Genomic DNA, 12,785 nt, shown 5'->3' with positions numbered 1-12,785 from the left:
AGGGCATGCTCCAGATCTGTGGACTCCTAGTCTAGTGCTCATTCCTCCTCATAGCCCCCTTGACTTGTCACTTATTCCTGTCTAAGCCTAAGTACTAAATAGTTAGCAGGAAACACAGAGGGCAAACATGACAGGAAATACAGGTAAGGACAAACAAGAGGGATTCAAACAGTTGACGAGAAAATAGGAAAAGAGAACTTCAGGACTGAAATTGATGGGGAGTGGACGGGGAAGGACGGACGACGGACGGACTAACTGTATAGGAGTGGCATAATGACCGTACTATGTCTCGAATGCCCACTGTCTGCTGTTTGTTTCATGTGCATAAAAAAAAATTCCGAACATCAGTCTTGCAAGGCAGGTGTTTTTAAATCAACTATATCACATGTCTCTAGAAAGCAAGGCCACAGTCTCATTGGAGCTTAATATCTACGCACTAACTGAAGAATGCTTGCAAAACATCCTCCTAGGCCTGGACATAGGAATTCATGGTAATGGCAGAGCTGGGAAGGAACCTTGATGATGTCAGCCGCAATGGAGTGCGAGAGTGTCCTGAGAAATGCGATGTGGTCAGAGGAGAAAGGAAGGACATTGTTTCTATTACTATATATTGATCAAACAGCAGAGAAACCTGATGGGCAAGACCAAGGGGCAAGGAAGCAGGCAGCTGCTTTCAGCTGGAGTTAGAGATGCAGATGAAATGTGGACTAAACCAACTGCAACGCGAGAAAGCAGCCCAGAGGAGCAGGCTGCTGCTTCTACCTGAAAAAGTGCTCCATCAGCTACTTCGCCCTCTCTCACTGCTGCATCCTTTTTTTAAAGTGACAGTCAGGACGCTGCAGGATCCAGAAGCGGAAATGGTCTTTGCTTACTGGATGATAGTCTAAATTCAGACTGAAAGAATGTGGTTGGAGAGACAGCTGGTGGAAATGGTCCCAGACCTGTTTTCAGTGGAAATGTCCAAGTGCTGCTCGCTCTCACTTTCTTTCTTCCATCAGGTTTAGTTTATTTTTTTAAAAGTAACCAGCCTGGCGCATTGCATCCGAGCCGTTGTACACCGAGGCTGCTGGCTTGCCTGGGTGATGAGCATGCGAGATATTCGAGTGGCTTCTGAAAAGTGGCACTTCCGCCCCAGCTTCTCGTTTCTGCCTCCGAGCAGTTCACGTTAAAGCCTGCCCCGTGGCACTGCGGATGTGACTGCTGTAAATACCACCCGGCAGGGCTCGCCTGCTTTAGAAACTCGTACGCAGGACGCGCCGAGCCAGTGCCGGGATACCCAATGACCCCGGACTGCGGCAAAGGGGTGTGGGAGTGCAGAGCAGGGAAGCTCGCCTGGCCCTCCTCTCTTTCCTCGCGCTGCGGAAGCCAGACTTCCAAGGAGGGGGTGGGGTGGGGCAGGGGAAGGTCGCTGCAGGTCGCCTGCACCTCCAACGCCCCCGAAATCTGCAAATTCATTGCTGGCTTTCATCTTCTTGCGAACCGCTTAGTACAAGTTGGGCCAGCCCCGGGGCTTCACTTCCAGCCTTTTACTGACTTCTAAGGCGGGTCCAACTTCTCCCAACCCCCCCCCCCAAAAAAAAGGTTTTGACTCGCTTCCCCACAGCAGAGGTCCAGCCTCTGCTTCGGACTTTGCTTCTTGCTCGCACGCGGTCTGGAGCTGCGCTCAAGTCTCGACAACTTTCACCATCGTGACCAGAGATCGGGCCATTCCTAAGACAATGTGAACAAAGAGGAGCAGGGGAAAAAGCCCGGGCTGCAGGGCGAGTGGATGTGTGTTGGGGGGGCGCAGCGCTCGGCGCGCCAGCCACTAAGAACCCGGGAGAGGGCGGGTGACCCGGGGTGTGGAGGGAGCCTCCGCCGGGCAGGGCCCCGTGTGGCCCAGGCAGCCAGTTTCTTTGTCCCCGCCTCCCGCTGGCCGCGAAGGCCGCTGGCCACTAGCAAAAGCTCGAGCCCGGGAATGGAGCTCCAGCTTCCACGTGCTGCCCTGCGGGACCGAGAGGAGCCCGGGCGCCCAGCAAGCATCTCGCGCGCGGCTCCCCAGGCTCCGCGGTGAGCTTCGGGACCCGGAGGGAGACACTGGAACTTGTCTTTCGCTTCTCTGAGCCAAAGCGGGGCTCAGGATGGCCCTGAATAGCTGGCTTGGGGTGACAAGGGAACTCAGTGGAGCGATTGTCACCACCCTGACGCCCAGAAGACGCGCGCGCGAGTCCGGTGCGGGTCGAACTCCCGGACACTGGCGGTTCTCTGGCGCCGCCTCCCCGCTCCCCCCCCACCTCTGGTCATCCATACCAGGCCGCGGGGACCCGGGCGCGAGGGCGGGCCCTAAACAGAGCCCCAGTTCACAGATGCCATGCAAAATGCCCCTAACAAAACTGAAATAGTGACTACTTGTGTGTGTGTGTGTGTGTGTGTGTGTGTGTGTGAGAGAGAGAGAGAGAGAGAGAGAGAGAGAGAGAGAGAGAGAGACTGTGACTCGCATCCATCCGTCTTACCTGCAGTATAGTTTGCGCTCCCGTGTGTCTGCTGAAGAATGAAAGAGAAACTGCCACGTCCACCCAAGCTCTATGAACCAACCCTCCTTCCCTTCAACTTTCTCAGTTAGGTCCTATTTTACAATGCAATGCAGGATGCACAGTCCAGGTGAAAACTACTTTTCCAGTTTCACTTGAACCTGCATCGGCACAGCGACCTAGCTTTTCTGTGACCAGCTAATGCTCGGTAGGAGAACATTGAGCCTTAGGAGACTCAGGGGTTCTTCCTCCTGCCTCAGGCAGCGCATCCTCCATGCGCTCCTCTTCATCAAACAAGGGTTCCTCGCTGTCTCTCCCGGAATCCCGCGTTCTGCCGCGCTGCGCCCGGCCTGCCGCAGAGCGGCGCGGGCAGCCAGGCGGGCGCTAGGACCGGGCGGAGCGCGGGCAGCTGCGGCGCTACCTTAAACCCAGCCCAATGCCGCTGCCTGCGCCACTCTGCGCGCCGGCGGGGGCTGCGCAGGAGGAGCGCTCCGCCCGGCCACACCGCTGCGAGCCGGCGCGGCGACACCTGTTCGCGGCAGCCCGCGCCGCGCGCGAGCCCCGGACCCGCTCTCCTCGCTCGCCGCCCTCCGCCCGCCGCCCGCCGCCCGCGTGAAGCCCATGGACCTCCGCAGAGCCTCCGGAGAATTCTGGATACTAGCTTTGGATGCCTAAAGTTTTCTCCTCTTTTTGTTTTATTGTTATTATTATTTTTTGGAGGGGGGACTGGGAGGGGTGATTGGTCGCCGCCACCACCGAGAGATCTTTTTCCCCCTTGAAGGATTCATGCTGATGTCTGCAGAGTCGGTTAGAGAGTAAAAACAGCGCATGCCTTCCTGGAGTCAGGATCCGTAAATTCTGACGTAGCCCGAGCATCTTAAAAATCCCTATAATAACGCCTAAGCATTTAAGTTGCTATGGTCATTCTGATCTCAAAGCAAATGGAGAAACTACGGATTTTTTTTCCTTATTACGGTCGGATGGGATGAAGACCTTCCTGCCTGCTAAAAGCTGGGGATCTATCTATAGAGATACATAGATATGTTTATCACTATGTCAGTGTGTGAGTATAAAGTGGTGGTTTCTTAGACTATCAGTGGTTTGACCTTGAACCGGTGCCAGTGAAACAGCAGATTACTTTTATTTATGCATTTAATGGATTGAAGAAAAGAACCTTTTTTTTTTCTCGCTCTCTTCTGCAACTGCAGTAAGGGAGGGGAGTTGGATATACCTCGCCTAATATCTCCTGGGTTGACACCATCATTATTGTTTATTCTTGTGCTCCAAAAGCCGAGTCCCCTGATGGCTCCCTTAGGTGAAGTTGGGAACTATTTCGGTGTGCAGGATGCGGTACCGTTCGGGAATGTGCCCGTGTTGCCGGTGGACAGCCCGGTTTTGTTAAGTGACCACCTGGGTCAGTCTGAAGCAGGGGGGCTACCCAGGGGACCCGCAGTCACGGACTTGGATCATTTAAAGGGAATTCTCAGGCGGAGGCAGCTATACTGCAGGACTGGATTTCACTTAGAAATCTTCCCCAATGGTACTATCCAGGGAACCAGGAAAGACCACAGCCGATTTGGTAGGTATACCGTTAACCCCTTAGGGTCCATGCGATGAAATGCTCGGACTGTAACTATCAGGAAGGTGGCTGGGCGGGGGATGCGGGAAGGGTCTCTCTCTCTCTCTCTCTCTCTCTCTCTCTCTTCCTCCTCCCTCTCCAGCTCAGGGGGAAAAAAGCCTCCGGAATTGCAGATCTGTTTGCTGGCACTGGTGCAAGTCTACATTGAAAGGCCTTTTTTCTTTTTTTCTTTCTTTTTTTTTAAAGGGGGGTTATGATTTGTGAATATAGCACAAATCCCTACTTCTTTTGCATCAGATACGCGGGAAGATCGGGTTTAGGAAGTTTCTTTTGAATGGATGGATTCCACGAGTTTAAACCCTTAATCATTAACTACTAAGAACTTAAAAATGCATTCGGTTTCCTGAAGGCAGTAGGTATCTCTGTCCAGATTAAGGCTTTTCCCTTTCCCTTTTTCTCTAATTAGTATTCTGCTTGAATTGTAAATTAAGTGTATTGTTTATTCCCTCCCCATCCCCGCCCCGTGCGGGTCTGAAAGCCCCGTAGGCGAAGATTGCTGACTGATTGTTCTGCTGGGAGGAGGACTGAAGTCATATTTTAGACTCGGTGAGCGTCCGGGCAGAGGAGTTTGGGAAAAATGACTTGGGAAGAGTGCTCATTCTTGCAACCATCAAGTTCCAGCCTTTCCTGTTACACGTCCATAAGTGTGCAGCCCGGTGCGGGTTTCCTGGGTGGCTCTCTGGTGTGAGTGTGTGCGTGCGCGTGCAAAAGCTGCGAGCTCATTTTAAAGGGCATTGGGAGGGTTTCATTTTCCAAGGAGGGTATTTGTGACTCAGCACTGAGGGCTGCAGACTCAGGGAGGTGACTCTGCCCACTTTCATGTCTGCATACACGTGCCTGCGGGGGCACCTTTAGCCCACAGCACCGAAGTCAGCTAACACCGTCCTGGTTGAGATGAGGGGGGTGGATGTCGGTTTTTTTCCTTCCTTAAAAAAATTTCAGCGCCAATTCGGATAACCAGACCATTGGAAGGAGTTAACTTCGGAGGAAACCCACCTGACAACGCTTAAACTGGGTCGTAAAATACAAAGTCCGGGGGTGATTTTTCTTTCTCAGGCTTTAATGCCAGATGTTGGACACAATTTGAACTACATGTTTAGTTTTGTGGGGCCGTAGGTGATGCCTGAAGGTGAGGAGGGTTCAGACCTGGGATGGGGACAGTTCCAGATCCACGAGGCCCAGGGTTTTCTCCTTTTCTCACTGCTGACCCTGAGCCCAAAGCTGAACCTAGTAAATTTCTCTGGCCATCTCCCTTTGGTGTTTAAAAACAGAAGTTGTAGCTCTTGGGTTGAAACACAACTATCCTGCCCTCCCAGAAGCAGTCGTAGCTCCCGATTGCTGCCAAGGGGAGACTAAACTTTACCAAAAGTGCTTCTTTAGCTGGCCGCTTTAAGGGCTGCTACCGTGCCTAGCGTCTACACCAGAACAACAGGGAGTGGGCGGCCGTGCGTAGGACAGCCAGCGTGTCCCAGGGCCGCCGCGGCCACCAGCCCGGCTGCCGGCGAGCGGCGTGGGCGGCCGGCCTAGGTGCGCCCGGCTGCTGGGCCCGGCCTCCCGCGCTCCAGCCGGCAGGTGCGGGCTCCGCGGCCAGGGCCCCGCGGCGCTCTCCGCAGCCGGCCGCCCAGCTCCGCGCGGTCCTAAGCGCGCTCGGCTCTAGCTCCCTTCCCTCCTGGCGTCAGTGCGCCCTTCAGTATTGCGGGGACCGCTGGTTGTGGGGGGGGGGGGGAGGGGGCGGCGGGCAGGTGCTGACACACTTGTGGCCGTGTTTGGGGAATCTGATTTTTCATTTTTGCCCGAGCGTAGTCCCTTCTCTTTCTCTTTGTGTGTGAGTGCGGGTCTGGCGGGGCTTACAGCCGCCGCCCCAGGTGGCGCGGTGTGGTTTGCGGTGTGGGAACGGGTGGAGGCGCGCGCCACAGCCGGAGAGTTGGTGGCGGGGACTGAGCACCGGCTGGAGGTCCGACCCCTGAGCTCCGCAGTCTCATCCTGTGTCCCTCCCCCTCTCTCTGAAGCGCGCAGCCTGGGTTTGGAGAGTCGGTGGGCTTCGCGGTGCCCCGGAGGTGGGTCGGGGGCCCCCTGGCCCAGCAAAGCCAAAGCCACTGGGGAAAGGGTGGGGGTGGAGGGACAAAGGGCAGCCGAGGCGGCGGAGGGGGCGGCATGCTATTGTTAACAGCTTTGCGAGAGTCAGGCTCTGGGCCCGCGGGCTGGCTTTTTTGCACCCCGACTCGGCTCGGGCCTCTCGGCCACCGGAGGCCGAGTGTGTGCCGGAGCGCGGCGGGGGCGCACAGCAGCAGGGACGCGGCGGCGAGCCAGGGCCAGCTTCATTGTGTGAATTTCCCGGTCGGAATCCCGAGTGAAGCACAACTGGGCCCAGACGTGGAGAGATTATAGGACATTCCATTTGGGGCTCTTCCACGCACACCTCCCCCTATGGCTTTTTTTTTGGTGCAGTCACCTTTAGGGCAGGACGTTTGCCACACGCAATGGAGTCATCAGAAATTTAGTAACTCTGCCATCAAGGACAGCAAGGATTCAAGGGTGGGACCACGCGGGTGGGGAGAGCGGGAGAGGCGCGTTCATGGGTCAGCGGACCAGGTCTACAGGTACAGCAGCTGAATAGAGACCATCAAACACAAAGCTAGATCACCTCACTCCTCCTTGATCCTAGAGGTTGGAGAAACATGTCGCAAGAAGTGACATCTTTAATCAGACTCGCTCCGCACTGTGTGTTGGGGGGTGGGAGAGTGTAGAGGAAAGTGTTGAGTGGGAAGGGGGCGGACACCCCAGCCTAGGATGCAGAGCACGCGGGGTGCCAAGACGCGAGCTAGCCGGGGGAAGGGCGCGCATGGCGCTCCGCGGTGCCACTCACCCTCGTTTGGATGGAGCTGAGTGGGTGGCTGTGCGCAGTGGGGGTGGGGCAGGAGGGTGAGGCAGGAGGGTTATTTAAGTCTTTCATCCGGTTGCAATGAGAAGTGGGCCCCCGGGGTGACAGCAGTGTCGCGGTCTCCCGCTGTTGCTTCTGCTGCTGCCTCTGCTGCGGCAGGTTCCAATATTAGCAACCTCTGCAGCGCGGTGCGCGTGCCGGGAGCCTCCAGCCCTTGCTTTCTCAGCCCCGCCCGGAGGGTGACTAGACGGCGCTAGGACCCGGCGGCCGGCGGGCGCGAACCGGGTGGGAGGAGGGAGCGCGCGCAGGGAGGGGACCGAGGGGCTGCGGCACTCGTCACACCTGGCGCTCCTGCCCGCCGCCGCCGCCGCAGCCTCACCTTCTGCCCTCCTCCCCCAGCAGCGGCCTCCAGCTCTTCTCTCGGGCTGCTCTCTGGGGACATGGTCTTTACCCTGTTTCACAGTAGCTGTGCATGGGGGGAGGGGTGGGTTTACACCTTGATTAAAATAGAAGGTGCATTTTCTACCCGAAATGGAAAAGCAGAAGGAAACGTGCTGGAAAAAGGATTTCTGCCGCCCCCATGCAGCCGCAGGTGACTGCAGCTGCTGGCAGGCTTGGCAGTGACACCGCAGCGGCAGTGCAGGGGACGTGGGGGTGGGGGAGGCTTACCGTTGTTCTGGAAGGAGCTGCTGTAGGGGCAGTAGGTGGGACCTTCAGAGAGCTCTTTGTTTTTTCCTTTGGGGGTGGTGGTGTGGAGGTGAGGTTGAGCAAAGAAAAGAGGAAGGGGATCCTGCTTCTGGACAATAGGCTGGGAGAGACCTTTCTTTTCTTTTTAAACAGATATTTTTTCACTCTTAAAGCACTCCCGCTTTGCTAGCTGGGAAACAAGTGAACAGAAAATTAGTTGGGGGCAATGGTTATGTAGACTAACAAAAAAGTGAATGTTAGGCCTGAGGAAACCTAAGCAGGCTCACATCTTGGGGTCTTGGGATAGGGTGGTAGAGCTGGACTTCATCAGGACCCCAGATGAGTACCCCAATTAGTGAGCAATTTGAGGAGATAGGGCCTCCCCACCCAAAGGGAGTCAGGCGTGTCAGGTGGAGGTTGCACTAGAGGGGAGAAATAGGATGGTGTGATTTATCTTAAATAGAAGGTTTAAAAAATCTTATTTCCAGGGTTTTCCATTAAAAAAATCCTATCCTTTGTGTTGTTCTTTTCAGTATTGTCTGTCTAAGGGGCTTCTTTTAAGCTTGCTTCAGATTCTTGAAAGCTTACTGTGTTCTTCAGACCACTCAGTTGTCCATTTCCTAGGTAGATTCACATTTGGTGATGTTGCTACAGACTGAACTTTCTGGATGCAGGCTCTGCCATGATTGGAGCCCTGAGAGCTATGGGCAGGGTAAGCTGGAATCTCTGCCCAGAAGGGGCTCAGTTGTTCACTTTGATATCCTCATGTCATGCTTCTCTCTGCAGACAAGGTCACTATGTTGCCCTGGTTGGCCCGGAACTCTTGGCCTCAAGGGATCCTCTTGCAGGCAGGTGCCCCTGTGCCCTGCTGCATGTATTTTTATTGTCTGGTACAGGAGAGCAGCTCCATAAGTGTTCGGGGGCTTTTAGGTGGGTGGTTGTTTAATGCAGGCCAGGACCCAGCAGTTTCTGTTGCCCTCCTTCTTCCCCTGGCTGGCCTTGTTAGGCCTCAGAGGTGAGGCCCAACACAGGTGGCGCCAGGAGGCTGGGCCAATCTTGGGTTAGTGGCCCATTTGGACAGAGGTAGGGAAGCTCTAGTCACTAATAGCCAGTGAGACTGGGAGAAGGAGGAAGGTCTGATGTGATCATTTTCCTGAAGTACTCTCTTGTGGAGACCCCCTGAGGCCCCACAAATAAGTCCTCATTTGGAATTGTTGGCTCCAGCAGAACAGAGAAATGACACTAGTTCCTCATCTTGGGACAGTATTGAAACCTGAGATGAGACCCCAGATCAAAACTCCTGGGATTCCCCATGTCAGGTCCTGCTACTTGCCCCTATAAAGAGACAGGGTGAAGGGCAGAGGCATGGTGGGCCGCAGAAAGACAGCACTTCAGTTCATCCTTAGTCATCTTTCAGGGTACAGGCCTGAACTTTAGCAGGAGGAAAAAGGTATGCATAGTTAAACAGTTCCAGTCATAGGTGTGTTCCTGTGGTCAGAGGAGGGGGCAGGCAGGTGGTGGTCTGGCACCTCATTGTCTCAGGATTGGCTGTGTGGGACCTGGTTGGCCATTATTTCAGTCCTGTTTCTTTGAGGGCTCTGGAGAAGTTGTAATTGCTGTCATCACTTGAGGGGAGCTCCAGGGTGCAGCCTCATCATTATAGGTAATTGTGCTCCTTTGTGGGCGGGGGTGGTCTGTCCTGTAAGGCTCTGCTGTTCCTTAGGGGTACTTTTGGTCCCTTGTCATAAACATGTTATCCATCAGTCCTATTCTTCCTGGGGCCCAAGGTGAATACAAAGTATTCAGCTTAAGGAAAAACAGATATAAAATGGAGGCAGGGATGCCAGGCTTTTCTCTGCTTTTAGTTAATTTGTGGGCCCAAGAAAGGACTCAGTGCTTTTCAGCAAAAGCAGTTTAAATACTTCTTACAATGTAAGTCTGTCTCTATCCCTTCTGAGCTGAGATTGTGTCTGCTAGCAGGAGAGACAGGCCGCATGTTACACATGGGAGGACCACAATTAAAATTTTTCTCACCTTCTTTCCCTTCTCTTCCTTCCCCTCTTCTGTCTTTCCCTTCCTTCTCCCCTTGATCATAAAGCATTTCCTGGTCTGCTTTCTCCTGGCTGTCACACCCTGTGCAGTCTTGCTTGCATCATGTGCGTAAGTAGATGGCATGGGGAGTGCTCAGTGAGGGGGCACCGACTTTGGTCCAGCGAGGGCTAAGTTGACCTGGCTGAGTTATGGAGTTCATTGTGGACAAGATGGTACCAGGAATGATAAGGATTTCAGTCTGGTTGGGGCGTGTCCTGTTATCAGGTTGCCAGGTCTCCCTGACCTAACAACATTGGCGCTCTCTGGGTGTGGGAGAAGGATGGTGACTCATACACTTGGGTGTTCTGCTTGTCCTTGGCTCATGGAGGTGACCTCATATAAATCTGGGCTGTTCTTTTGAGGTCTCTGTTTTTATGGAGCCATAGAGATATGGACGGTGGTTTGAAGTGATGAAATCTTTCCCACCTGGGGTCACTGGATGGTTCCTTCCTGCTAGGATAGCTCCTCAGAGATTTTCCTTGGGTATTTTTCAGGAAGCCATCTCTGACTTGCTTTCCCATAACTGAGTGAGGCACCCATCTTTGGGTATTGTCCATATGCTGCACATCTGCCTCTCATTGCATTCGCCACATGTTACTGCAGTTGTCTGTTTAGTTGTCCTTCTTCCCATTACAGTGTCACTTTGTGCAGGTGTCAGTTACCCACAGTCAACCATGGCCAGAAAATGTGAAATGCAAAATTCTAGAAATAAATAATTGCTAATTTCTATTAACTTTTATTATAACATATTATAATTGTCCTATTTTATTACTAGTTTCTGTTGTTAGTTTCTTACAGTGCCTAATTGATAAACTTTTTTTTAATTAAACTTTTATCATAGGTATGTATATAGAGGATAAAACACTGTATATATAGGGCTTGGCACTCTGTGGTTTCAGGCATCCAAGGAATGTACCCCTTCACACAGAGAAGGGGAGCTACTATTTAGTGCATAATTTGGGGGGATAAGGTCTAAGCTATGCCTTACTTATCTTCCCCTCCCCCGCAGTAGTAAAAAGTCACTTTATTACACTAGAAAAACACTTGCAGAGGTGAAAGTGGGTCATCTCGGAGAGGTCAAGACGACTACTCTTTTATTATTGCTGTTGTTTTTGGTGATACTGGGGTTTAATTAAGGGTCTTGCACTTGCTAGGCAGGTGCTTTAGTGGTAACTTGAGCCACATGTTCAGCCCCTATATCTTACTCATCCTTATTTGCTTTTAATTTATTTTGCAACACTGGGGATTGAACCCAGGGCCTCCTGCATGCTGGGTGTGTGCTTTAACACTTGAGCTATGCCCCCAGCCCTTTTGTTTTTATTTTATTTTTGAGATAGGGTCTCACTATCTTTGCCCGGCTGTCCTGGAACTCTGATCCTCCTGCCTTTGCCCCCTGAGTAGCTGGGATTACAGGCTTCTGCCATCATGCCTAGCTAGTAATAGTTTGTTCAGTGAATAAGTTGAATGCATATGAAGTTCAGCTATCTTGTCAATATCAGAAAAAAAAGCCCAAGATAAATATCTTAATATTTTCATTCCCAACTTATATAATAATAGTAATTTCAGAACTTAACTGTATGAAAATGGCACAGAAATCACAGATAAATGAAAAAGAAAGGTTGAACCAAATGTGAGATGTGCATAACAGTTAAAGACAAGTTACGTAACCTTCTGAAGTCTCACTTTCTCTATTTGTCCACTCAGGAGTAAAACCTTGGAATGGCCAAGATTGTCTCGAGGACTGAATGGAAAAGCATCTTATTCTAGCTATTAGAGGACCACCATTGTTACAGTCATTCTTGGAGTTCTTTAGATCAGCCAGTGAGATGGTTTTGTGAAATCATCTTCCTGATTGGACCTGATGGTTATTAGTTCTCAGAGCTGCCTCATGGAGGGAAGACAGAAAGGTCACCACATTCCATCTTAGAGGACACAAATAGCTTGTAGTTTGATAATTAAGCTTTTCCACATTAACCTGGTAAATTAAATTGTTCAGACCCCAAAGGGGGCAAAATGTTTCCTGTATTTCATGTTATCATAAAAATTGGACATGACTTAACTCTTCATGGTAATTTCAGGATGAGTGTGACCTAGATTGTGGTGCACTTCTAGGTAGCAAAGACAGTTCTGTATAGGTGGCCCCAACAGTAATAAAATGCCATAATTTTGATGATTTTGAATCATAAGATTTAGAAATGGTACAGTGGAATAAAATGATTGCATCAAAAAAAAAGTGCATGTCATGTGAAATGAATCTCATGAAAATATTGCCTTCTGTAACTTCCCATTTGCTTTGTGATGTTGAGAAGGCTTGATTTAGAATATCTTCCATGATAGAATCATAGATTATCAGATTAAAAGATTATATGTAATTTCACTGTTTCCATGTATGATTTCACCTTCTATTAAAATAAATTTGCATGTGCAAACCATATGCATGTGATAATTTATAACATTTTGTGCTTATAAAAGAATTAGGAATATACTTTTAGGAGAGACATTGCTGCTTTTTTTGTATCATTTTGCAGCAGTTTCTTCGGATTTAATTCTTTGCATCATTAGATTTATTTAACTCAGGTTTTCATTGGATTGCAGCACAGTCTCTTTTGTGAGAGTTGCAAAATTAATTGTTAAAAATCCATGTAAGTGCTTTTTATTAGTCACATGAGACTGACGATAGCACAGTGTTACTGTAAGTTTTTTCTCAACTTTTAAATGCAAGTAGGTCTTTTTCAATATTTGAAGACATTTTTTAAAACAAGAACTCTATTTGGTTTGTGTTCATACAAGGTCAACACAAAGTGTGGCACTTTAATCTATAACAAAAATGGGAAAATGGCTGAGCACAGGGGATATTAGCAGAGTCCTGGATATATTGTGGGATAATTATCTTAAAACAATAATATACTTAGAAGACTAGAAGGTGCGGTGGTGTGGCCATAAAATTCTGGATTTATGCCCGGCTTAGGTGTTGTTA

The 12,785-nt window shown here is 50.9% G+C and overlaps 1 protein-coding gene across 1 annotated transcript in view; it reads left to right on the top strand.

Moving 5' to 3' along the window:
* The first annotated feature begins 3,118 nt into the window (after positions 1-3,118).
* Positions 3,119-12,785, top strand: part of Fgf9 (fibroblast growth factor 9) — a 36,255-nt gene continuing 26,588 nt past the window's right edge. Inside the window, exon 1 of the mRNA XM_020152445.2 lies at positions 3,119-4,089. Coding sequence (XP_020008034.1) covers positions 3,813-4,089 — 277 coding nt within the window. The 5' untranslated portion in view covers positions 3,119-3,812. The remainder of the gene's footprint in view (positions 4,090-12,785) is intronic.

The sequence above is a fragment of the Castor canadensis genome, chromosome 10 (genome assembly GCF_047511655.1).
Source record: "Castor canadensis chromosome 10, mCasCan1.hap1v2, whole genome shotgun sequence".
Taxonomy (NCBI): Eukaryota; Metazoa; Chordata; class Mammalia; order Rodentia; family Castoridae; genus Castor; species Castor canadensis.
The sequence above is the reverse complement of the archived record's forward strand: the minus strand, read 5'-3'. Positions and strand labels throughout refer to the sequence as shown.